Source organism: Phyllopteryx taeniolatus, chromosome 4 (genome assembly GCF_024500385.1).
Source record: "Phyllopteryx taeniolatus isolate TA_2022b chromosome 4, UOR_Ptae_1.2, whole genome shotgun sequence".
Taxonomy (NCBI): Eukaryota; Metazoa; Chordata; class Actinopteri; order Syngnathiformes; family Syngnathidae; genus Phyllopteryx; species Phyllopteryx taeniolatus.
In genome coordinates this window covers 31,941,356-31,969,192 of record NC_084505.1, presented here as the reverse complement: position 1 = coordinate 31,969,192, position 27,837 = coordinate 31,941,356, and the positions used below count along the sequence as shown (strand labels likewise).

At 40.8% G+C, this 27,837-nt stretch overlaps 1 protein-coding gene across 4 annotated transcripts; it reads left to right on the top strand.

Annotated features, from left to right (window-relative positions):
- On the top strand, positions 1-27,837 carry rnf24 (ring finger protein 24). 4 transcript variants are annotated; one of them, XM_061771765.1, is made up of 7 exons: positions 5-330; positions 409-613; positions 12,869-13,018; positions 16,867-16,909; positions 18,774-18,815; positions 21,724-21,803; positions 23,390-27,837. In XM_061771765.1, exons 3-7 carry the CDS (start codon positions 12,876-12,878, stop codon positions 23,529-23,531), a joined length of 450 nt encoding a protein of 149 aa, XP_061627749.1. In that variant the 5' UTR covers positions 5-330; positions 409-613; positions 12,869-12,875; the 3' UTR covers positions 23,532-27,837. The 4 variants fall into 4 exon arrangements, with proteins under 4 accessions (XP_061627748.1, XP_061627749.1, XP_061627747.1 ...); XM_061771764.1 differs by having other exon boundaries at positions 1-617; XM_061771763.1 differs by having other exon boundaries at positions 5-613.

Genomic DNA, 27,837 nt, shown 5'->3' with positions numbered 1-27,837 from the left:
GCTTATATTTCCCAGTAAACATGAACGCAGCATTCGTTCCAACAACCGCTACGTCCCCTCCCCTCATTCTCCGGCGTTGCACACGCCGTCCTCAGAACGAGCCAGACGCTTCACTCACTCAGCTCTCTTCTTGTCTGCTGGCCTGAGTGGGAGGTGGACGTGTGGATTGAGCCGCTCGTGGTGGTCGTGGGGGGAAAAAAAAGAAGAAAAAAAAAAAACCACACACACACACGTTTACGTGCGGAACGTGCTGCTCGTCTGCCATTCCCCTCTCGTGGATGTGAGGGAAAGCCCCCCTATCACAGGACAAAGCATCCTTCAATTCCACGCGTGTGTGCACCGTTTTTTTTCCCCGAGAGTGTGTTGCCTCCCAACTGAGACCCCCACTGGTTTCTGTTTTGTTCTTAGCTACCGTGAACAGCACCATCGCAGGCGTGCTTACATGTGATGAAGTCCCCTATTGCAGCGGCATCGTCGGGCGACGTCAATCTTAATTAAGGATTTTTTTCATTATTATTTTTAAATACGTCAGTGTTTCATCTCAACACCAGTATTGAGAGAAACTGAAGAAGAAGAAGAAGACGGCAGCGAGGTTCCGGAACGTGGCTGCTTGGTGAGTGAGTGGACGCCTCTTTCTCTTCCCCAATCGCTTACATAATAATTACATTACTAGCTAGCTAACGTCACTTGGCAACGAGCAGCGATGCTTAACGAGCTGTTTTTTTGTTTTGTTTTATTTTGTTTTTTTAACCAACGAAACGTAATTAAAACGTTCAACTATTCATATCCACGAATGACTTTGTGTTAAATACGAGTCTGTTTGTTTGCGTGGACTAAAACAATTAGCTGTAACGAGGTGTTGTTGTTTTTTGACCGCAAGGGGCTTACTACTGCTAGCTAGCGAGCCTACGCCCCGGGGGCTCTCACCTCCTTTTCGACGAGATTCTGTCACACTCGGCTGCTAATTAAAGATGCCAGCTTGCATTATCAGACTCCACCGTGGGCCATTGTCATGGTCCAATGTCAAAAGTTTTCGTTTTCATTTTTGTCTACGTGACTGAAGCCCATTTATCATCATCATCATGTCACAGTGACCCACATACAAACTGGGCACAATGTTAGGGGTCACTTGCACATTATGGCGGTGTGTAAATACATGAGCTATAGTAACAATTATATATTTCAGGTATAGTGGTTAACACATCTGCCTCACAGTTCTGGTGTTCGCGGTTTGAACCTCGACTTTTCATGTGTTGGAGTTTGCATGTTGTCCCCGTACTCGTGTGGGTTTTCTGCGGGTATTCTGGACTTTATCCCACATTCCAGAAATATGCACGTTCGGTTCATTGAAGACTCTAAATTGCCCATAGGTGTGAATGGTTGGTTTTGCCCTGTGAGGGTGTACCCTGCCTCTCGCCCAAAATAAGTCGGGATAGGCTCCAGCTCACCCATGACCTCAATGAGGATAAGTGCTATAGAAAAAGGATGGATGGATGGGAAATGTTTCAGATGTAGCAATTTGAAAATACCAAACATTTACCTGTGATTGTACATTGTATTCTTAGGCAGATAAATGCGCTGTTGTGACCTGATTTTTGTGAACGTAAAACCAAAGTCCCTTCAGTACTGCTGCCCCAATTTGTGTCACCTCCTCTTGTTTATAATCACGGCAATCAAACACATTTTAGCATTTGTGTGACTAGAAGCTAGTGCTGAAGCTTGTATCCCTTGTGAGCTATGCGGGCAGAGGGAGACACAATATTACATAACCTAACATCTCACCGCTGCTGATAGGTGTAACATTGCACATAAGACATGAATTTAACAATGTGAACTGACTATTGCATCATGGTTCACCTGGATTTCCTGGAAATGAATTACAGCTTCAAGACAGACACTGTAATTTTTTAATAAGGCAGCAGGGTTGGCAGGATGATGAAATATAGCATGTGGTAGTGGAAATAGGTACCTCGGAACGGATGGCTTGTCGCAAAAACAATAATGATTTCATATATCTCTTATCTTTGCAGTGATTTAGTCAAATGGGGTAGTTTATGGAAGATATCATATAGGTGCCACATAGTGTCTCAATATGGTGCTGACCTTCCTCGGAGCACGCTCTGTTTCTAGCAGACTACTGCAAATGTTGGCTCTGGTATGTTGAGGGTTCCTGTAAAGTGTCTGGTGTTGGAGAAATAGCAACAGCGATTTTTTTTTTTTTTTTTTTTTTTTTTTTTGAGCTACTCAAATAATACCATAATCATCCATCCATTTCTTAAATATCATCACTGCAGTTTATGACATATATGTTCATGTGTAAATGAAACCAAAGTAATTGATGAAAATACCACAGTTTTAGGAGGCGTGGGTGCACAAGTGGTTAGCACATCTGCCTCACGGTTTCGAGTTTTGGGGTTTGAATCCAGGCTCCAGCTTTCCTGTGTGTAGTTTCATGTTCTCCCTGTGCTTGCATGGGTTTTCTCCGAGTTGTCTAGTTTTCTCCCACATTTGAAAAGCATGCATTTAAGGTTAATTGAAAACTCGAAATTGTCCTTAAGTCTGATTTAGTCTATATGTGCCCTATGATTGGCTGGGGATCAGTCCGGGGTATGGCCGCCCGCAACTTGCCCTAAGTCAGCTGGGATAGGTTCCAGCTTGCCCGCTACTCAATAGTGAGGAGACGTGTTATAGAAGATGAATGGGTGGACCACAATTTTAGCACCAGTAACCTAAACTCTCAGTGTATGTTCTGTATATACATTTAATGTTTCGGTTCCATCAGGTGCTGGTCTATATCAGGAGTCAGTGTTGCATTTTATAACTAACTTTGACTTTAAAGGTTGAAATCTACCACGGTAAATATGTTTTCCCATTATTTGTTGGTATCAACTGGAATTAGAATTCATTAAAAAAAAATAATAATAATACACTTTTTTTTTTTTTTTAAATGACACTGCTATTGTCTCTATTCAGATGTGCTTGTTAATTGTCTGGGAATTTATGAATGTCCATCCATCCATTTTCTACCGCTTATCTGAGGTCGGGTAGCGGGGGCAGTAGCTTTAGCAGGGAGGCCCAGACTTCCCTCAGCCCAGCCACTTCATCCAGCTCTTCCGGGGGGGATCCCGAGGCGTTCCCGGGCCAGCCGAAAGACGTAGTCTCTCCAGCGTGTCCTGGGTCGTCCCCGGGGTCTCCTCCCGGTGGGACGTGCCCAGAACACCTCACCAGGGAGGCGTCCGGGAGGCATCCGAATCAGATGCCCCAGCCACCTCATCTGGGTCCTCTCATACTCATTTCGGCCACTTGTGTCCGGAATCTTGTTCTTTCGGTCACGACCCACAGCACGTGACCATAGGTGAGGGTAGGAACGTTGATCGACTGGTAAATTGAGAGCTTCGCCTTTCGGCTTAGCTCCTTCTTTACCACAACGGACCGATACAAAGTCCGCATCACTGCAGACGCTGCACTGATCCGCCTATCGATCTCCCGTTCCATTCTTCCCTCACTCGTGAACAAGACCCCACGATACTTGAACTCGTCCACTTGGGGCAGGATCTCATTCCCGACCTGGAGGGGGCACGCCACCCTTTTCTGACTGAGCACCATGGTCTCGGATTTGGAGGTGCTGATTCTCATCCCAGCCACTTCACACTCGGCTGCGAACCGCTCCAGTGAGAGTTTGAGATCACGACTTGATGAAGCCAACAGAACTAGATCATCTGCAAAAAGCAGAGATGCAATACTGAGCCCACCAAACCGGACCCCCTCTACACCTCCGCTGCGCCTTGAAATTCTCTCCATAAAAGTTATGAACAGAATCGGTGACAAAGGGCAGCCTTGGTGGAGTCCAACCCTCACCGGGAACGAGTCCGACTTACTGCCGGATATACGGACCAAACTGACTCCGGCCGTACAGGGACCGAACCGCCCATATCAAGGGGTTTGGTACCCCATACTCCCGAAGCACCCCCTACAGGACTCCCCTAGGGACATGGTCGAACGCCTTCTCCAAGTCCACAAAACACATGTAGACTGGTTGGGCGAACTCCCATGCTCCCTCGAGGACCCTGCTGAGGGTGTAGAGCTGGTCCACTGTTCCATGGCCAGGACGAAAACCACACTGCTCCTCCTGGATCTGAGATTCGACTTCCCGACGGACCCTCCTCTCCAGCACCCCTGAATAGACCTTACCAGGGAGGCTGAGAAGTGTGATCCCCCTGTAGTTGGAACACACCCTTCGGTCCCCCTTTTTAAGAAGGGGGACCACCACCCCAGTCTGCCAATCCACAGGCACTGTCCCTGATGTCCACGCAATTTTGCAGAGGCTTGTCAACCAGGACAGCCCCACAACATCCAGCGCCTTTAGGAACTCCGGGCGACTCTCATCCACCCCCGGGGCCTTGCCACAAAGGAGCCTTTTAACCACCTCTGTGACCTCAACCCCAGTGATAGGAGAGCCCGCCTCAGAGAACCCAGACTCTGCATGGGAAGGCGTGTAGGTGGAATTGAGGAGGTATTCGAAGTATTCTCCCCACCGACTCACAATGTCCCGAGTCGAGGTCAGCAGTGCCCCATCCCCACTATACACAGTGTTGATGGCACTTCCCCCTCCTGAGACACTGGATGGTGGGCCAGAATTTCCTCGAAGCCGTCCGGAAGTCTTTCTCCATGGCCCTCACCGAACTCCTCCCATACCCGAGTTTTTGCTTCAACGACCACCAAAGCTGCATTCCGCTTGGCCAGCCGGTACCCATCAGCTGCCTCAGGAGTCCAGCAGGCCAAAAAGGCCTGATAGGACTCATTCTTCAGCTTGACGGCATCCCTCACCGTTGGTGTCCACCAACGGGTTCGGGGAATGCCGCCACGACAGGCACCGACCACCTTACGGCAATAGAGGCGTGGAACATGGTCCACTCGGACTCTGTCTTCCGCCTCCCCCGGGACACGAGCCAAGTTCTGTCGGAGGTGGGAGTTGAAACTCCTTCTGACAGGGGATTCTGCAAGACGTTCCCAGCAGACCCCCCAATACGCTTGGGCCTGCCACGTCGGACCGGCATCTTCCCCCACCATCGGAGCCAACTCACCACTAGGTGGTGATCAGTTGACAGCTCCGCCCCTCTCTTCACCCGAGTGTCCGAGACAAGTCCGATGACGCAACCACAAAGTCGATCATCGAACTGCGACCTAGGGTGTCCTGGTGCCAAATGCACGTGTGCACACCCTTATGAATGTGTTTCAGTCAAAACAACAATGGTGAACCACAGGCATGCTTGCCCTTCACCAAAGTGTAAATTTACATCGCTACTGTGTAGTAAAGTGATATCGGCAACTACTTGCCAGGCATACGTACTGTATTATAGCTTTTTCAGTCTATGTTGTCTCCTGCGCATGTCATGCAAATGTCCCCTCAATTAGAAATAAGGGTTTCCAATACAATAAAAATGTTTCCAAAAAAAAGCCTGTTTCTGCAATCACACAAGTGGGAGGATGATCTATCATCTCACATTTCTCAGTGTTCCAGATTGTATTGTGAAAAGACCAAATGAAACCACAGTATTGCGATGAGGTTGTGGTTATTGCTGACTATACAGTAGATGAGTAATAAGCCAAATGAGAGCTCCCTAGACTGTATCATCATGCTTTTCATCATGATATCTTGTTGTTTAAGGTAACGCTCACAATGATGTGGCGACACTATAGGTTTTAGAAGATTGAGCTTTTTTCCAGCATGGTTTAGTGTTGTTTAAGGTAATGCTCACAATGATGTGGCGACACTATAGGTTTTAGAGGATTGGGCATTTCAATGTCCTCCAAGAAATCATAGAGCAGACATCTTTGACGTTGTGCCACTGAGTAAGCCAATGTGTTAGCCAATGTGGTATGATCCTAAATTACACAGGTCAAGAAGTAGATTACATTGCCTAACCTTATACTTGACATGTAACTGACTACATGCTTTGACATATATGGTACATTGTATAATCAATTTGCTTCTACTGTTGCTATAGCTGTATGCAGGGAGGAACATGCACATGACTGCTGATCAAAACTCCCCCTTACCTTGACATGGTCTTACTATGTACCGTTGTTTCTTGTTAGTTTTCTCCACCAGTTGTCAGAATCAGAATCATCTTTATTTGCCAAGTATGTCCCAAAAAACACACAAGGAATTTGTCTCCGGTAGTTGGAGCCGCTCTAGTACGACAACAGATATGTGATGTGATGATGTTATTAGTCCAGAGTAGAGCTGCGCAATATGGACAACATTTTATAACCCGATATAGGTAATTTTATATCGCAATCACGATATATATCCTTTTCTGTGATCTTTTCTCCATTTATTTATAAAATACATATTTTTATATAGACGGCACAATTAAATGAAAAGAAAAAAATAATACAAATAAAATTAACACAAATATTCAGTGGCCAAATAGATACAATTCAAAATATCTGGTAGTACAACTACTTTTCAAGTAATGTAGTAAAGTGCAAAGAATTAAATGAAATGCAACACAGTGCTTCTAGTAACATTCAAGTATGGTTACCATTCATCCAGTAAAAGTATAACTAAGCAGAGGAAAATAAATTACAGGATTCCCTCTGTAGCGGCAATGTAAATCTAACAATACAAACAAAGAATTACACGGTAGGCGTTTTATATCGTATCACGATATATATTGTTATCGCACAGCTCTTGTCAAGAGCATAACCCTGTACTGTTATAGTTGAAAGTAGACTTATTGAGCAAAGAGGTCAAGTTTGTTGTTTATTTTTTCGTTGTCAGTAGCAAATAACCCAAGAACTGCTGGATGTAGTTTCTACATCCACACAGTTGGCAGTAAAACATTAAACCATCTGAATACAAATTGATTAATTTGCTCATTTCAAGGGATGTAAATGTATTTTCTTTACTGTAATATCAATTTACAGTGGGGCACCTAATTGAATTTGGGTTGCGTAATTGATTAGGAAAGATAAGTAACATGATTTCTCTGAAAAGGGTGGCCACTGCAAAAAAAAAGAATAAAGAAAAAGGACCTGCACCCCACCCCGAAAAAAAAAACAAACAGCTGAGAGACACCTGTGCGTGTCAGTTCCTGTTGTTTGTGTCAGCTTGTACTCCTGTCAGAGGCCATGCTGGAATGGTGGGCTTTGCTTTGAGAAGGGCGTTGGGGGAAGAGCAAATTTAGAAAAGGTCATAGCTTATTTTTTAGCGTTGATTCTATTTAGATATACGATAGCCTCTCTTTCAGTTGTATCGCCAGCTTCTTTTTGCTATACGCTTCATATATTATTTTCATAACGTATTTCATGAGCTGTAGTGCATTTCAGTGTTTTGATTTGAGTATCTTTACTCTGAGCTCCCATGTGATCCCTCAATTTGTTGTTGCTTCAAATAATTAATTGTAAAATGAATTCCTAATTTAAAAATAAATGTATCAAATATGGTGGTAGACAGCTTTTTTTTTGCTTGAAGTCTTCAAATTAAAATATGAACATGAATAGTTCCAGAGGATATGACTGAAATGTATAAATATTTGTTTCTGGTTGGCTAGTATAATGATAGTTTTGCATTTCTATCAAAAGTGGCAAAATTTCCATGATCAACGATGGGGAAAATTAACGACTGATTATTCGATTAACTATTATTTTAATGCCGTAGCAGAAACACTATCACGATGTCCTAAAGTCCTTTTTCCAGACCAGCATCATATTGAGTAGGAGGAGGTCTTTATGGATGTAGGCTTTTTCAGGCCAAAAAATTGTTGAGTGAATCAACAGTGCCTCTGCTGGTTTTAGCCAAATAGCCTCAATTCTTCGAGACACGATTAATCAACAATCAATTTTGCACAATTATTATTGTTATTCCGACTGCTAACTGCTGTTGCTATTAACCGCTACGCCTAAAACTTATTGGCATTTAGGACAAGCATGACAAGTCAACTCTCATCCTAAATGATTGTATTTTTAAATGAGAAGTTACCACTTGGCCTTTGTACTGCCTTCTGCATGAAACCACATCGCTCTATTAGTGTGGATATGTCATACAAACAGTGGGTCCTGCCACATATTTACTTGGTCTGCCTCTGAGGCCCTGGTCTTTGGTCCAGCCCCTAAGCATATTAGGTTTCAGATTTGCAAATCTAATGGTGGTCGTGACTGCTTGTGGAAATTTCCACTTCTCCTTGGAGCTACTACTTCTGAATGAAATGCTGCGGGGGTTGGTGGAAACAACTGTTTTGTTTTGGGGGATATTCCCTACAATTGTATCAGTTTAGCGTTTCTGAAAATGACTAAATCAGGCCTCCTTTCTGTGCAGTTCCCCATTACATATCCATTATGTTATATCCATAGTTTCTGACTGTTATTTTTGTAGGATTGGGTCGCTCATTGCAGTTCATGACAAGAGTGGGTCTTGAGTTGCATCCTGGCATCACTATCCAGTTTGATACAATTCAGCAATTCCATCTTCTGTTGCTGTATTTAGACAGTTAATTGAAAAGAATGAATAGTTCATGACAATAAAACCTTGGCAGAGGTGCCTTATAGTCGTTGACACTTTCATATCCCAGGAAGCGCTTTGGGTGTAGGATGACTGTGAAGAGTCGTGTGCCTGCACTTCCTCGGTTCCAATGAATGTGACGTGCAAGTGTCGCGCCTCTGGTTATGTAACAATGTGAAACTTTTGGAGTGAGAAAAACAGATGGTGGTAGAAACGATGGGAAGATGATTGTGGATACAAGTCACAAGAACCATTTCCAACAATGGGACACTTTGATACTGTCAAGTAAAGATTAATGAAGATTGCTTTCTGGGAGAAGTAAAATGATTATATGGATTAATTTGTGGTGAGAAGCAAGTAACAGGCATTGCTGTAGTACAGTGGCTAAACCGAAAGTAGCTTTGGGGATTGAAATCTACTAGTGAAACTGAGCTCTCCGTGCAAGGTTTGTGTCTTATTCTTGTTTGTGTTGGTTCTCTCCAATTACTGCAGTTTCCCCCAGCATCATGTGTCCCCTTAATCATCGCCGACCCCGCACTGAACTTGCAGTCCATCCAGGGCTTCAAACTATGAAAGACTCCAGCTTCCCTGTGCAGGATAAGCATTGTAGATACGCTGAAAAAAAAAAGTATATTCAAAAAAAAAAAAAAAAAAGCTGGCATTTGTTCATTTTTTTTATTTTAATTGAAATTGTTGAAAAATATTACTTTACTTATTTCAAGGGATGTAAATGTATTTTCTTTAATGTAATTAACATTTACAGCAGGCACCAAAGTGAAATGTTTCATTTTGACCAAAGGATTTTCTTTCAGGTGGCTCGGTGGTCGACTGGTTAGAGCGTCTGCCTCTGTGCCTGCGTGTGTTTTCTCCGGGCACTTTCTCCGGTTTCCTCCCACATCCCAAAAACATGCATGGTAGGTTAATTGAAGACTCTAAATTGCCCGTAGGTGTGAATGGGAGTGCGAATGGTTGTTTGTTTATATGTGCCCTGCGATTGGCTGGCAACCAGTTCAGGGTATACCCTGCCTCCTGCCCGATGATAGCTGGGATAGGCTCCAGCGCTCCCGCGACCCTTGTGAGGATAGGTGGCTCAGATAATGGATGGATGGATGGATGGATGGATTTTCTTTAATTGAATGTGATTTGTGCATGTATTGTGGACGTTGAGATTGGTAAGAAAACGGTACTTTACGGTTAGTTTGAAGTCATTTATGTTTTACAACATGTATTTGTCCTTGACTGGACGTAATATTCACCCCTTGAATCGGACGCACTATTGTCCGGAGAGTGCAAGGTAGACTGTAGCCTACTGAGGATGAAAGGAGCTGCTGCTTAAATGTACATATTTCTCTCAGATAAAACCAGAAAGACCCCATAAAACATTAAATAAATGTGACGGATTACTTAAATTTTTTAAAGTTATTCAGTGTTTATTTTTTCAGTGTAATATACAGATGGAAAGAATTTACCAAAATATTCCAGTGGTGGCTTTTATAGACACAATCTGAATGTGGCTGTCTAAACCAAGTTTCTTGTTGAGCTCAACTCAAATCTTAAAATCTTTGAAACTGTTGCAGGAATATAAACCCCTTATACTGCCTGTAAAAGACGTCACCTTTCCACCTGATTTCTGTGCCGCTGTTCTTTATAAATTGTTTCAACAGAGAATGTCCTTCGGAGGTAATGTCAGCGCTATAACAGATGCACGACGGTGCCTGTGTGTTAGGGTATTCTGCAATGTTGAGACAGACCATTGTGTTAAGTTAAACACCTGACACAAATTTCTCCTGCCTTGTTGCAATTGTAGATGTACTGATACGGCTCTATGACAGGGCATATGCAATTACCAGTGAAGAAAACCTGTGAAAGGTTTGGAATTAGTGTGTAACAGTATTTGGCACTGAAGAGGAAAGGCTTTTCACAACTCACATAGCAAAGCACAATGCAACATCAACAAACCCATTCATTGTGCATTTGCTGCCACGGCGCACCGACGGAACGGATTTTTGCCGCCCAGATTGAAAATTGTCAATTCAGGCCCAGCGCCACTGTGTCATCAGACGGCAAATTTAAGAGGCGAAATGGTGGCAGAGTAATTACAGAGTGAAATGAACCAGATATGGGAGCACTGTTGTAGGCTACAGTAAAAAAAAAAAAAAAAAAAAAAAAAGTATTGAGAAACTTTTCTCACTGAGAGAAATGTACTCCCCGGGATCCTTCCATGCCTTTATAATGGATGGACCCATTCCCTTTTTCTTATTGCTGTTCCTAATCTCCTTCTCCTGCTACTTTTTAGTAAAGGTGAAACCAGGGATTTTTGTTGTATAGGTCCATCCATCCATCCATTATCTACCGCAGCAAAGATTTATTACCACTTTTTGAAGCATGATCACCGTCCCAGTGACCCATACTTCCTACAATAGCACATGCCACATGTAGTATCATGTTTGTGAGATTATGTTCATTCTTTCTTTCAGACAGAATGTGTATGTATAAAAGTTTATAGTTGCCTAATACTTAGATAAACATGAGATGGCTCTGTTCCGAAATGTGGAACAGGTGTTCAGTTTGTCATGCGGGCTTTCTAAATGTGGCAAAGGCTTGGCAAACACATCACCGAGATACAAGGTCCTTGAAAAGTCCTCTATCTTCTCTTCACTGTGTATTATTCTATGCAGATGTTAAGCATAAAGGCAAAGACCAAGAAAATGTATCTTATGTGTGCCTCTACACAAAAGGAACACTAATAAATGCTGTCATCAATTGTACAAGGTTGACGCCAGTCCACTTGGTTGTCTCACTCTTCAATTTTATAGCAAAAAGTTACATTCAGCTTTAACTTTAACTATTGTTATCTTATCCTGTTGTCCTCTGAGCAGACTGACCTGGTTTTCCAGGCATGTGTTAGATATTTTATCTCTGATTCTGATCCAAGTAATCTGACCACAGTCACATTGGTGCATCTCTAGAATGCCACTGGCCTCACTTTGTTTACACTGTTGTGTACACTTGTTCCACGGTGGTGGCAACAATCGTCTAAGTCTTCTTGAGTTCCTATATTTGGGATTATACGTCATTTGTATTGGTTAGTGCAGATCTGCCTTAAGCATACACTCAACTGTTGAGAAAGAGTACTTTCTATTATCATGTGCAAACTAAGTAAAGTTGTCCTACTAGTGCATGAGCAGTCCAATATCTTTGAGATTGTATGTCATTGATATTGTATCAATGCTGGCATTTTTTTGTGAGAACAATGATGTCCAAGAGGAAATCAGTGGTGTCAAAATTGTCTTTATTTTGGACCATATTGAGGTTTCCCTCAGATGGATGGGTGTAAACCTTGTATTAATGTATTTTCTCCTCATCACATTGCAGTGGATGTAAGTGAAATGGTCCTAAAGCTGTATCATTTCGAGATCAACAAGTCGGCTCACATTTCGCAGCTTCCACAAAACTTCCCTCTTTCATGGTGTTTGCTAACGTGCAGGGTCTCCAGTCGCTTCCACTAGACGTGAATATTATTTATTTCTGGGCTATGCTCCTCCTTCCTCAGGAGACGTAGACATGTCCAGTCTAGTCCCGTAGCTAGATGGTGAAAGATGCTGGATTACAAACACGTTTGTTGTCATGTCCATCCTTAAACAGATTACGGTCTGGCATGCTAATGCAATGTGGGGAGACTTGGCATCAGTTTACACCCTTAATGTCATGTTATGTCATTCATTTATTATTACATATCATGTTATGTTTAACTCTAACTTCCACTTCTGTATATATAGCCAGTTAATTATGTGCATGTTTTTTTTTTTATTTTTTTTTTATTTAAACCACAGCAGGACAGTCTTTCGGAAGGAGTTATTTTACTGAACACATTGATTTGGGGCATCGTGGTGGAATTGTGGTCAGCACATCTTCCTGGCAGTCAGGAGTCCGGGACTCTTAATTGCCCATTGTGCTTAATGTGAGTGTGAATGGTTGTTTGTCGATATGCGCCCTGCGATTGATGTGACTAATCCAGGGTGTATCCTACTTAGAGCCCGATTTCGGCTTTAATAGGTAACAGTTACGTGCGCCTTCAGTGAGGACAAGCAGTATAGGAAGTGGATGGCTGGCTATTGATACAGTATTAGAGATTGGACCCTTTGTCTATCCTTTTGATAATCAATACTGTAACAATTGTGTCACTGTCTACCATTGAAGTACAAACACCTCACGCCAGTGATTACGGCTATCATATTGAAATTAAAACTTACTTCAATTAACTTTCAGTTCCACTTCTTTGTTTTCACTTTTGGTTTGTTGGTTTTTGTGCGTACAGTATGTATTGTGATGCGTCTGATTGTAGTCTCTCTCGCTTTCCAGAACATCCATGAGCTCCGATTTTTCACACTACAGTTTCAGGATGCCAAATATAGGGTTCCAGAACCTGCCCCTTAATATCTACATTGTTGTTTTTGGGACAGCCATTTTTGTCTTCATCCTCAGCCTTCTCTTCTGCTGCTACTTAATAAGGTAAGCACTATTACACCTTTTTAGCCTGATCAGCTGAGCTGGACATTGTGAACTCAATGCTCCATTGCCTCATCATTCCCATGTACAGTGGAATAAAAAAAAAAAAAAAAAAACCTTCTAAATGTCTTTTTAGAGAAACTAATATTGCAACGCAGTCAACATTTGCAACCGCAAGGTCGGCCACCTCTACAAATATTGCAACATTTTACACAGCGCTGTTAGTTTTTCTTGGAGGGATCTAGTGTGATCCAGGTTTCGTTGGCCTTTAAAGTTAAATAGAAATTATACTCGGTGTGCATTCCAACTTTGTATTTACCTAATAGATATGCAATCCTAAATTTGTTATACAAAATACCTTTTTCGATCTCAGGAGAATACTAGCTCAAGGAGAATGTTAGCCAGAGCAGCAACCAGAATTTATGTGATTGGAAATATACTACTTGAATCATGTGTTAGCGCTATGATTACTGTCTGTTTGTTCATTTACAAAAATAATTGCGTGGCATTCATTGTTTTTGTAGGTGCAAATTATTTCAACAGCACAGTTTGGAGAAGTTTTTTTCGATAGTAATTGGGGAAAAGAAAAAAAGAATTTGAACCAGAATTGAAAGTAATATTAGGTTAACCATCAAACCCAATTGTCTACATTATGATAATCATGGAACTTTGCGTCAAAGAATTTAGTCTTAATCCATTTTTCCCACTGCATGTTACCTACTATGCTTGATGTGCCGGAACTCGCAATTAGTTATTTTCCATTGGCAAAAGCAGCTACTTCCAGATTACACAAGGTACTATGTCTCGTCCGAAAAGGTTAAATGGAGGCAACGGGACTGTTCTTGTTTGTTGAAGGTGTTCCACCTTTAATCCAAAAGGCTTCTTCAGGTATGACTTTTTTTATTTTTTAAAAATGTTTTTAAATTTTGTATTTTTTTTGGTGTGGAGTCTCCCTATTTATGCCTCACTGTGTGTGTGTGTGTGTGTGTGTGTGTGTGTGTGTGTGTGTGTGTGTGTGTGTGTGTCCTGGAGGTTTTCAAGCATAGAATTTAAGAAGTCTTTTGGATTAAAGGTGAAACATCTTCAACAAACAAGAACAGGCCAGTTGGCTAGATTCAACCTTTGCAGATTACAATGACCTGGATGACTGAGACTATACATAGTATAGTCTAGTATTTGGTCAGCCAGATTTACAAGCGATTTGAGCTATATAGGGACATGACAAAAATATAAACTTTGTCTTAGCCCAGGAGTCTACATGTTGCTGCACTGTTTGTGTTAAATTATCTATTTCTTAAGGGCTTCTAACACTCAATACTAGTTTCGTTTGGGCATCCGTGGCATTTTGCATTGTGTGTTAGCATTAGGCTAACACACAAGGGCTGTGGTTGTTTTAAATGCACAACGTGTAATTCTCTGTTTTATCTTTGGTTGGTTGGTGAACTTCAACTAGCAGTGGCGATAAACAGCTTGAAGCAAGCACTTGCCCTCCTTTTTGAAGAATTGTTTACTCTTTGCCAAACTGCTGCTCGTTGTGGAGCGAATAGAGGTCACTGCCACCATTTTTGCTCCCAACCCAAGACAACAAATAGGCCAAGCGACGATTCCTATCGTAGACAAGTCAAGTCGCTCGTAATTGGAGGAACTGCTCTACTTGACAGTCCTACATTTATGTGTTCACGTCTTATGTATAAAAGTTAAATTCATTCAGTCAAAGCATCTTTTTTTTACACGCGTTGATTCTTAATCTTCAGAAAATCAGGAATGGCCTCCAGTATCTTGCAGCACAATTCCCATTCTAATTTTACCCCAAAGAGATACAATGTGACTTTGATGCAGTACCATGATCTAACCCAAAAATATATACATTTTATGTTTTCAAACTTTAAAAAAAAAAAAAAGAGCATTTTCGCTCATTTAAAGGCGTCTAAAGATGCAGTCTCCCAAAGTTTACCGTCCTTGTACAGATGCACTAAAGAGTCTTTATGTGTAACCTACAGATTTTCCTATTATTTCTAGTGTTATAGCATCTTTGGTGACTGTTGCTGTGGCCAAATCTTTGCTACTGGATTAACTATTTTGACTGATAAGTAGACATTCCGTCAGTGGTCTTTTGTAGATTTAACCCATTTGTTGTTCTTCTTCCCCCAGAATTCCACTCACACAAGTCAAAGTGTGTGCCAGCCAATTTTTTTTTGTTTTGTCAGTGAATGTTATACTGCACCTGGTTGTGGCATATACTTAATGTAGTCGCACAGTATCCTGCAATTTGGTAGCGTAAGTGATTCAACGGCCAGACCAGTATGTGTTTTTAATAATACGTACATTTTGCTTGGATTAGACCACAGTCACACTGCCCAGGCCTCTTTAAAACAAAGAAATTTAGAAAAAGAGGAGGAAACCTGCGTTTCACCAAGCAGTACTGTTCGGTTCCGTATCCCACCCTGAATCGAATTTAATTGAGAAACATAAATAGTCTGATACAGTGTTACCTATCAATTAATTCAACAAAAACATGACATCATAAAGAAACGTCAACAGTGGAGTACATCCCGCAATTTGTGTCATTCTTGTCATAAGACAACAAATAATTTGCCATTTGTATTCTTCCTATTATATAAATGATAATGCACTGTTAGCCAATCAGTAGACAGGAGTCGGTCTAATTCAACCCTTTTGGTTGGTCCAACTGTGATTGACACACCAATGGAAATGTATAATAATATATAATATGTATACACCGTACACACACACACACACACGTGTGTGTGTGTGTGTATATATATATATATATATATATATATATATATATATATATATATATATATATATATATATATATATATATATATATATAAAGCATTATCAGTTGTTTTTGTCCATGGAAAAAAAAAACTGAACTAAGTTCTGCTGCTTGGTGGAAATGAACCTATATTTGTTGCAATTGGTAGTCTCGTTTAAAAATTTGCATCTAGAGGCTCATGGGAATGTCTCCCTCAACCCCCGTCCCTGGCCCTCTGGAGTCTCTGCATCTTTAACTGCTGACCACTTTTTTTTTTTTTTTTATTTAAAAATGTCAGTTTCTCTCCTAGACTGTGCTGCTTGTTTTACAGATCCCTCTCACTCTGCTGCGAGAGGTTAAGGTTACTTGTAATGGAGGTAAATCTTACATACCTAAGAATTTCTCTTATCTCTCTCGCTCATCCTTCCCCCTTGTCCTCCATGTTTGTTGTCACTCTCGTAGCCTAGATGTCCCTTTTAAGTGCTGTGCCTGTTCTCTCATCACCCAGATGATTTTACTTGGCAATGCTTATGAAGATTTACATCGAGAGTTTCGTACAAAACTGTGGGTTCTCCCCCTTATGGTTACATAAATTATGATTTTACGGTGTTTCTATATGTAAGAAAAAGAGTGCTACTTGTAACTGCTTGTCATGCATTTTCTGAGCACAAATAGAGGACAGTAGAGTTAGGGTTTTACTTAACCTGTAATTGGTTAATCCCGTGCCAGTAATTCAGTGATGACTCTCATGACCTGCAAATGCAGTCATGTAAGGCAAAGCCAACACAAACAACCTCCCCAACCGCCCTCTCATGGTTGTGAGACCTCGCGCAAAATGTAGCACTATTGTGATTGCCTTTATATTTCGTTATTATTTGTTATCCCAGTAGCACATTTAGAATTGGTGTCATGAGGCAAGTATTTGACAAGGCGAGGGCATTAAAGTATGTTTATTTTTTTTCTGTTCTTTTTTCCCCCAGGATCTCTGAATGATCTCTGTAGTAATGATGTAGAGAATGTGGTGGCAACTCACTAATCGGAAAGATGTTTTGTCTTTACATCTCCCCAGGTTACGGCACCAGGCGCACAAAGAACTCTATGCATACAAACAAGTAAGCATTGAAGTCCCTTGCAAACAGTTCACACAGCTAATGTATAGTGAACAAAAAACTAAAATGGCTCTCAGTAGAGCCCAGACCTCCACCAGGTTTGATACAGGTATTACAAAAGAATAAAAAAAGCGTATTTGTGGGTCTGACCAAATTGTGGAAAGTGAGAGGCAGTGGACCTAAAAGAGAGGGCTCATTCGTGCTATCTAAGGTACAAAACCATCTTGTAAAACCATCTGCTATTAGCTATTAGCGCTGATGGTTTTGGAACATTTGGGAGAGCGCCACAAACATAAATTGGAGTTTGGAGTGATGGAAGTAGAAGTATTAATGGAAGAAACAAACATATTACTGAGTTACTGAGAAACGAAATTGATCGCTCAGTTGATTTTTCGGAAGCCAGCAACCGCATAAAAGCCATATTTAGTTTGATTTAACCTGTCCGAGTGTTTCGGAATTGGATGTATCTGCCAATCTTGCGTAACGTTGCGATTAAAACTTGCGGCAGCACACACAGGAAAATCTGCGCTGGGAGAGGCCAGTGCGCTGAAATGAACCAGATGCAAGGAAATGCAGAGTTGAAAGGAGTTCTGTCATAGGTTACTGGCTCCAAGTCAGCCTTAAGATCATTCAGAAGCTTCAAAATTGCGTTGCTAAATAGACAATATGTCACAATAATTTTCATTTCTGGCATTTCAAAACTGTTTACATAAGCGGAAGCTCCTTAGATGCGGTATTGAAAGATGCAAAATCCGTTATCGCAATTCATTCTAGGTTGGGTAAATCACATAGCATGTTCTAAATTCATTTTTTTGCATATAACCCTCCTGGAACGTGCCAAATGAACTGTGCGGCACTTCAGCCCATTTGCCAGAGGCTCCCGCAGCTTCCACTTTTGTTTGCGTGAGCAATCAAGGTTGCGCCTGTTTTTGCATATGCAAACCTTTAGTAAATCAGGTCCACACTGTCCTGCAGACAGCCAATTAACTCTTGCTTCAACATAAAATGTTATCATTAGCCCCTTACACACTGGCCATGTTAACCGACTTCTTCCTGGTTCACTGTCCTGTGTGCAAGGTATGCATATGTTGGTGGTGGGTTGAAGTCGACACGCGAATTTCCAGGTTCCGACGTAGTAACAGAGGCGTAACATAGGCGGAATGTAACCATCCACGGCCAGAGTGAGGTTTAACACCTGAGACTCACTGTCTACGCTGTCTTGCGTTAAAAGTAATTGTTGCTATCCCTAACGATACAGCTGATTTTTGTCACAAATGAAGCAGAAATGACCGCCTGAAGGCGCACTTCACCGCTTTGGTGACTTCTATCTATAAGGCACGACCATGATGCCTCACACACACTAATTTGTGAGGAAGTTAGTGTGAAAGTGGCTATTAAAGCCAAGTCAACATAAACCCGTAAGATGACAGGATGTACCTTTTTTAATGGGGTGGGGGGCAACAATTTTCGGTCCATGTATGTATTAGCAACTACATTTTACATCGTGGAGAATGATGTAAGACATTCGGTCGAGATAAAAATTACTGTACCATTTCATTGATACATGTTTTATGATGGATGGTTTTATGAGTTCAGTTTCACCAAAATTTAATAGATTCTTTCATGTCCTGCACCACCCCCAAAGTAAAAAAAATAAATAAAAATGTTTAAGTTTTTGCATTATGCTGCTAACAAACACAGAAACAGTGGTCAAAACAATGCCTCTTGCTTGGCTGAATTTTGTAAAAGCAAGTTAATCTAGAGTTGGGTCAATCATTGACATAAACTTTGTCCCTTTAATAGATGACCTGCTTTTTATACAACATTACAGTGACTAATGTTTGTCTTTCTCCGATATTCCTTCCAGGTTATTCAGAAGGAAAAGGTGAAAGAGTTAAATTTGCATGAGGTGAGTTCTCGCCTTTCTTGTTCATGTTCGTTCACTTCACGACACTGTCATGCTATCAAAGATGTTTTCTTATAACAACCCACACTATCAAGAAGCTTTCTTGTAGACAAAACATCCCGTCATGTCACAAGCTCACCATGCGCTGAGACCTTCTTGATTTTTCATAAGAAGCCACAGCATATAATAAATGTAATGTTTTTATAGGTGTTGGATCTATCCAACAATAGGGCTGTAGCAGGACTTCATACAAAACATGGTGTGCTTTAATTTGAAGAAAAAATATTTATAATGAGGCGATAAGAAAAAAGAAAAGAAGAAGCTGTGCCCTGAATCACATAGTGGCACTTGGGTTGCATAACACTGTCATTTCCCATTTGTAAAGGCCTAATATTGACTTCACGCAGACAAAAATGAGTGGAGGGGAAGACTGTGTCTCATTAGCAATGTTGTTGTTGTAAATTACAGCACACAAATGTTCTGTTGTGACAAGCTGTTTATTCATTAATATCATTAATTCATCTTCCCTTCAGTGCTCTACTGACCACAGTTGTCAAACCATGATCTATGACACTGTGTTCCCACAAACGCTGAAGTGTATTTACTCAATTGTAGATGGGTGGAATAATATAAAACAATATTAGTGGTATGTTACAGTATTTATCAATTGAAACTGTACTCCACGCATGTGAGAGTCAACGGGAACGCTAACCGTCAATCAAGACATAGGGCGCTATTTTCATGACCGTCATAAATCTGACACGGCTCGCGGCTCACCTGTGCGTGAGAACCGGGTTAGATCGGTGTTGGTAATTTCGTAGACCAGCACATCAGATCAGGTGTGTTTACAGCTGATTTCAATTATCTAAAAAAACAAACAAAAAAAGCACCTCCTTTCACTCCCTTTAAATGTGGCACAATGACAAACAGTCTTGACAGAGACATCTGTGTGGAAGAGGACAAAGTGTTATCGCAGCGTTCCGTGCATGAGTGGAGCATTGTCAATGTTCTTGGCCGGTGTGGCAACAGACAATTTGAGCAGGTACCCTCGTTAAATACAAAATGAACTGGTGCTAAACGCTGGCAATTTAAATATGTGTATCCCAGTATCTGTCCGCCTGTGCCCCGATCTAATTCACCCAAATCACGTGAGAGCAGCAGTCTACTTTGCGCCAGTATTAAGATATGGTGCGAGCAGGCGTAAGTTAAGACCGACTTTCTGCCACCAAATTGTCACTGCCGGGGGCGTCTCCAAGGACACACCCTCGCTGTTTTTATTTTAGTTCATCTGAGAAGTTTAGTTAGCAACAGAGTTCAACTTTGGATCAGCTAACTATTTAATGTCCATCTGCGAACAATGTTAATGAACTGAGATAATTACACGTACTACCCATTTTAATTGTTATTTGGGGTGGGGGGGCAAGAGTCTATTTTCGTGGTGAATGTTGCACGAAATGACTATTTTAAGACACTGCATCTATTTAGAATAGAGGTCACGATGTGTGGAAATACGATGTTGAGCACAGCCAAGAATGCCATCCCATCAAGCATTCCTTGTTCATTTGCACTTGGGAATTGTGGATACATATCAGCCTTGTTGTGTCCAACTGTCACAACAAGCTTCGGGCGTTTCTTGTTTATGTTATCGCAAACAGAGAGAAGGCATCTGACACTGCCATGTGAGTCACCTCAGCGAGAGATACAACAACCTTAGACAATGTTCAGCAAAAACACATACACATACGCACGCACACTTGTGATAGACGACCTACTTTTGACTCCCACACTGGGGAAGTGTGTAGTCAATTCAATGTTGGTATTTTTTTTTTTTTTTTCATTGATTCTAAAGTTCACACATTTATAAACCAGTTCGTCTAGATTACTGCAAAACATGTAAAGAATTCACATCATGCAATATGTCATTAAAGCCCATTCATAAAGCCCCAAATCACTTCCCTGGCTGACTCTTATTAAATAACAATAATCCACGACAAGACACACTTGTGTGACTGGTGACTCCCCTTCAGGAGACATAAAATGTGATCTACATCTCCATAAAGGAATAATTCATATCGCCCACCTCGAAGGCTACCGCAATCCTTAGACATGAATTTCACTGATGCAGTGTAAATTCTAAACTCCTTATTTTCTTACAATTCCACTTGCTGTAGGTGTAGTGATGAGATGTCCCAATTAGGGCTGCAAGTAACGATTATTTTAATAATCGATTACCATAATCTGTCAATTATTCTTTTTCATTAATCAATGAATTAGATCAAAAAACATGTTGTAAATTTCCATCCATTCCCTTATAGTAAAAAACAGGACATTATTTCAAATTGAAAGTACAGAAAATGCACCGCTTTTAAAGTCTCTTAATAAGTAGTGCCTAGTGAAAGTGTGTGGTGGTTACATTATATCCAAAGCAACTTAGAGGTATAAAATGTATTCTGTCCACAATAACAAACGCTGGCTTTTGTCCTTAGATTTCTCTTAAGGTGAAGTACAGCATGTTGTACTTTAGAGTGTGGAGGTGCAGATTTTAGTGTGCTGGTAGATGAGGAGTTCTTTTGACAGAAGGGCCAAAAAGAGATGAAGTGAGTCGTGACTGACTGATTTCACAGTGCGTATATAATACCACGGGGGCCCGATGAGCTGCAGGAGTGTTTTTATTGTTGTCTGAAGATATTTCAGTCCCTCTCACGCCACAACTTGGACACCGCAGTGACCTCACTCACAGCGAACCGAACAGTGTGAGCCCCTGACCGTTCCCAGATCCGTCCCGTCTGTTTTCATTTGGCCTTCAGACTGTTTCTTTCCACTTCATCCAAACGAACAGGAGGCTGCAAAGCTTGTTTGATGGCCTCTGGAAAAAGAATGTCTTGAAAAACAGTCTCTTGCTCTGTTGCAGATATGCGCGGTGTGCTTGGAGGAGTTCAAACAGAAAGACGAGCTGGGGATTTGTCCGTGCAAGCACGCCTTTCATAGGAAGTAAGTGCAAGGCTTTGTTGATTTTACATGCAGACACACACAGGAAAGGGCACATGGATCTATGCGGTTCTGGGATAACGTTGAAGAACCCCCCAAAAAGACTGAACTGCCTCGTTTGAAAACAAAGACAAACTGGTTGAGTGGGTGCATACTAGTGAATGATTAGTTTCCCTTGCAAACTATAACTTGAACGGATCAATGTCTATGTGAACACTGCACAGATCATGACCACTTGACTGAGCTAACTTTGCCCCACATACATATATACACGTACACACACACACAAATGTACAGCCTGCGCCCTTTCAACCGAGTTGTTTATATCAGCATGACACCTCCCTTGGCCTAGTTTCTCCCCACTTGCTTCTAGAGTGATCGCCACTAACTGTAAGCGTGTGTGTGCGTGCGTGCGTACGTGCACATGCGTGCATTTGCCTCTAAAGTAGCTTCCGACTGCCAGCAAACCTGATGAGACTTCAGTGAACGTGAGCTTAGCAAGTGTGTTTTGCTTTTGCTTTTCTTTTTATGTGACCTGTGATGGTTGCTTGATTTTGAAATGTGGGAGGAAACCGGAGTAGCCAGAGAACACCCACGCAATCACAAGTCGAACATACAAACCCCACAGAGGAGGGCCGGAGCCAGGATTTGAACCCAGAACCTCAAAACTGTGAGGCAGATGTGCTAACCACTTTTTTCACTGTGCTGCCACAGTAGGAGTAAAATACTGTAAATTAAAAAAAAAGACAGCTTATTAGTCTCATTGTGAAGAGACTCTCCTCAGACGCACACGGTAGTCTAGGGTTTATAATTACAGGCGTATATTATAAATCTACGAGTGAGGGTTTCTGCCATGTAGTAAACTAAGATTTTAACGCTGATGAACTCTGTTACGGTAAACATGTCGAGGTACTGGTAGACGTCTAAGAGGTAGTAGAAGGGAAGTTTGTTGAGGTGATTTTGGCCATTTTAAGACTGACAAATTTTGGTCATTTTTCATACACCTACCTGTATGTATAATACACACCCTCTATTTTTTTTTAAAGAAATTCTCATGAAAAATAGGAGCATTTATATTTTCTTCATTGTGTTTAAGGCTGCAGCACAGTGGGCTCGTTGTTTTACGTTTGCCAAACAGTTTTGATGTCCTGGTTTCAAATTTCAACCTTCCTGCGTGGTTTGCACGTTCATCCCGTGCTTGTGTGAATTTTCTGCAGGTGCTCCGACTTTCTCCCACATTCCAAAAACATGCATGATATGCCCGTCGAGGAGACTAAATTGTCCTTAGGTGTGAATGCCAGTGTGAATGATTGTTTTTTTCGATATGTTTCTTAAGATTGCCTGGAGACTAGTCCACCATGTGCCCTGCCTCTTGAATTCAGCTGGGTTAGACTCCAGCTCACCTGCAGCTCTAATGGCTAGAAATAAGCGCTATAGAAAATGGAGTCCTAGCGGCGGTCTACTGCTGCCCTTTGCACCTGCTCAGCCTGTTTAGGATTGTGGTGGCTTTGTACTTCTTTGTACTCTTGTTGAGCCCCACAGTTAAAACCAAGTCTACATGTCCTCCTCTCTCTCCCTCCTTGTGCCAGATGCCTCATCAAGTGGCTGGAGGTGAGGAAAGTGTGCCCGCTGTGCAACATGCCCGTCTTACAGCTTGCCCAGCAGGCTGGCACCACGGAACCTCCTGTGCCAATCCAGCAGCCTCTGCCCGGTGTCGAAAACCTGGTCTAGTGGACCTGAAGCCAAAATGAGGGTGACACTATACATATAAGTATATACACACACCCAAATAAATACAGACGACCAGTCGGCTGTAAAGGTCCAATTATTTGTGACTCTGCGGACCCACCTGGTGGGAAAGACGTGCTTATCTTTACGACATAAAAAGGGTTTTTCCTCAACTTGCTTGGATTGATCATCAACTGTGGATTAACTTTTTCTTTTTTCTTTGTTGGACACGGAAAGAACGTTGATGTGGTTCACAACCAAAGCACTTTTTTTCTGTGGACACCAGCTGAACAGGAGGACGACAGCGAACACAGCAGCCAAGATCTACAATACACGAAATACTCTCTTTTTTTATTTTATTGTTTTTTGTTTTGTTTTTAATTATTATTTAATAAGCACTTTACAAGAAGTCAAAACCTAATTGCTTGCAATTGTGGGTAGCAATGGTATGTTTTATATCAGATTTTTGACCATTACTTCCATGTTCAACTTAAAGCCTCGCAGGTTTTCATTTTTAATTGGTAAACTTGGACTAGAATCACAAGTCTCAAAGGGAAAAAGTAATAATTTTGTTAAATGTCTGCAAGGCTTCATACATTTTCATTTCTTTCCACACATGCTTCGAGCTCAAAAGAGACTTCAATCCATTTATTTGAAATGAAAGGATTACACATGCCAAACTCCATATGAAGTGCCATCTTATTAGTCTTTACTTGTATTATTATTATTATCCGACTGTTTTAATTGATTTGTATTATTCTGGCAGTCCAGAAAAGTGTTTCACTAATAAATAAACTACCATGTTTCCTCATATAGTGGCTGTGCGCCAGAGGCGGGGGCACTAATTTCTCAACTGCAGAGTACCGGCCATCTATTCGTAGTAAGACATTTATTTGTGAAAATATATATAAAATATTAAAAATATATACAGATATGATCAAATCATTTTTTTTTTTTTTTCCCACATATCGTCGCTATCGACGGAATACACTCTGATTCAAAATCAGAATTTTTCAAGAAATTGGGGGGGTGGGGCATCTTGCTTGAGTTACCAAACACTGCATTCTTCAAGTTGGTATTATACATTATATTGATATCATATATAGTTGCACACGAACATCATCACAACACAATCCTATTCAATCACTAATTGAATTTGCTTAAAAAAAATACAAAATAAAAAAAAAACGCTAACTTCGCTGTTATTGATTAAAATGGTAAGATATGTCGCCGGGACCAGCCATCCACATCGTCGAACTCTTTTTCAAATGTTCTAATTGCCATTAGTGAAGCAAAAAAAAAATATACCATGATGAACTGACTAAGAAGTGCAATAGGCCGAAATGTATCTATACGCAACTTACCTTTGTGGCGGACTCGTTCTCTTCTGTTCCGAAGCATTACAGCGATCCATTTTTAACAAAACAGGCTTACTCAAATATATTTACCCTTACTCTTTTCACTCATGACCGCCGAGAAAACATCCAGACTTGACAACTCAATCTTGAGTTGATATAATGTCGCTCGGCTCCCGCAGACTGAGGGAAGAGGCGAAGTACTACAACACTTCTCAGCCAGTTCAAGTGAGTTAACAGAGTTGTTCTTAAGCTATTTTCAAAATTAGTTAATAATTTTTCAAAAGGGCAGACAACGTGGGCATAGATCATTAATGTTGATTTGTGGAAAAATGTAAAATTGACCATTGTGACGCTCCATAGCGACGATATACATAATTGTCTGAGATGTGATGTTAATTTAGTCATAAATTAGTTGGGGCGTGGCGCCTATGGGAGCAGAGGCCATTATTTGAGGAAATATGGTACATTTTGATTGAGGACTTTGTAGTGTAATAACGTCTAAATGTGAGATATTGTTTTATTTAACTCATGAAGAAAACAGCTAATTTTCTTAACTATAGCAACACGAGTTCACATACTGTGAATATATAAAGTCAGTGTTAGGGAGTATCCGCGGCTTCAAAAAAAAAAAAAAAAATGTTACAAACACGAATGACACTTATGGTCATTCATTCACCTAAATGTGTTAAAGAAGCACTAAAAATGCATTGGAAGCTGCCATTTCATGTGTATTTTTGTTTTATTTTTTTTTAACGAAACTGACGAGGTCCATGAGGACTCATGTACCTCTCTCCCTACTAAGGGAGTTGCCTCCTGCTAGAGTCAGTGCTCACTGGATGTAATGAAGCAGCATTTCCATTCACACACACACGATGCATCATTCTCGAGCTTTCGCTTCACTCTCTTTCTGTTTGATACTTTTTTTGTTTTGTTTGGACCACTGAGCCCTGCTTTTTGTTGTGGTTTTTGTGTCCCCGGTTGTAAGCTGCTCCCGTGAAAAGTGCTGATCACTTTAGTGAGCACCAGTTTAAAAAAAAAAAAAAAAGGGAAAGGCACAATCATTAAAATCCCAAAAGGTGAAAAGCAAACCCTAACCCATTTTAAAATAAATAAATGTACTTGAATTAAATATTGTGAGATTATAATTAAAATGTGAAGCAGGATTACCATTCAACTTGAATTACAAAATGCCATAATTCACCTGGTTTAATTTCTCTGTGATTTGCTTATTGTGGAATTGAACTGGGAAAATGACTGATTGTGCCTTTAACAATCCAAACAAACAGTCAGGGCTGCCCAGGTTACACACACACGACAACACGCTTACACATATTATAATGTGTTGTTATATGCAAGGTGGCATCTCACAACTTTGTCGCACACATAACAACATTGGGAACAAGTATTTCTCTACATTAGCCTTTTTCAGAACAAAAAAATGCATCTATTAGTTTCTTCACTGTAGTTTAGGATAAGGTTTCCCTTGTGAACATGAATCAAAAATTCATTTGCCGAGAAATTGTGTGCCTGATTGATGATCAATAGAATGGCTTCCAACATTTTATTTGGACCCCTAAAAATGTCCCCGTAGCCCATTTTGGCCACCGAACCACAGTTTGGGAAACCCTGACTTGAGAGAACAAAAATGGCAATATTGAGAGAACAAAATAAGCAACAAATTGGCAGTTTTTGCGATGGTGTGTGCTTAATTTTTTTGTTTAATGTAAAGGCTCCATCACTCAACAAATGTTAAAAAAGAATGCTCCTTCAAATGTGATTTATTGTGACAACGTGTCGTTCACTGCTAACAACACAAGTCTTACGTCTTTGTATGTATCCCCCTTGGTTCAATGTAAACGCATGCTAACTCTGTGTACTGATTATCACCACTGTAACATGTTCACATTGTTAGTGTGTTGATGCCACAAAATGACCTTTAAACAGGGTACACACATACCTTTTATTTTTATTTTTATTGTGAGAGACCGCACACACCACAAGGAAAAAAAAAGCGCATTTATTTTTTTTTTTTTTCCCCCCTTCTGCTCTGTGGTGTGACGTGTACTAGAGATGACCAACACAGCTCACCGCACATATCTCCACCGATGATTGTGAGTCTCCTCCCCCAAACCAGATGTCTGTTGTAGTACCAAGGCTGACCCGTGAGAGGCAGCATCGTGCCACATTGCGTCCACACTGATGAAAAGTACAAAGAAGGAGAAATCAATGATGCTAGGCTTGACTTCGCTATCGTAAATGTTGAACATGTTTAACATTTGCGATAGCCCAGTTATACTGGCCCAGTTAACAGAATGTGTGTACCCTGCTTGAAGCGATCACTTCCTGATATTTATCGGAAACACTACATAGATCCTAATTCCATTCGAAGTGCCAAAGGAATTAAAAAAAAAAAAACAGAACATTTCTGCATTTTTTTTAAAAAACAAAAGTGATTGAAGAAAGCAAAGAGATGAAGCCATGAATACTGGAGGTGTGTTACACATCTTACGCTTAAACTCTGAATACTTACTGAAGGCAGTCAAATCAGAGTTTCATTTGAATCTTGGTGGATGCTTTGAGGACAAGTGCACTCGTTATTTATTCCTCTGTAGCTTTGTTGTGCCCCTCCCACACAGAAAACATTGTGAAAAATAATAATTTCCAATATAACAATCTTGACTTTGTTGTTAACAGATGTTCTGTTTGTGGACTTTCACAGACATTGTAAAACTAAAAATTCTGCAGCAGAATATTTTTGAAGATGATGATAATAATAATAGCTGTACAGTATTTGTAAGCTCTATTTTTGTATATTGCTATTTTGAGGGGAATGTAATCTGATTTGTTTTCATGTTCATGTTTTTATTTGGCTAATTTCATGTTTATTCGTTTTAAAAGATACACAATTGCATGTAACTGATTTGAACTGTAATAAAGTTTACAAGATTTGA

Coding starts and splice junctions, on each gene's coding strand:
- rnf24 (XM_061771764.1), top strand. CDS start 12,876: ATGAGCTCCGATTTTTCACACTACAGTTTCAGGATGCCAAATATAGGG. Junction 13,019..16,866: donor TTCTGCTGCTACTTAATAAG/GTAAGCACTATT, acceptor ACATCTCCCCAG/GTTACGGCACCAGGCGCACA. Junction 18,816..21,723: donor AAGAGTTAAATTTGCATGAG/GTGAGTTCTCGC, acceptor GCTCTGTTGCAG/ATATGCGCGGTGTGCTTGGA.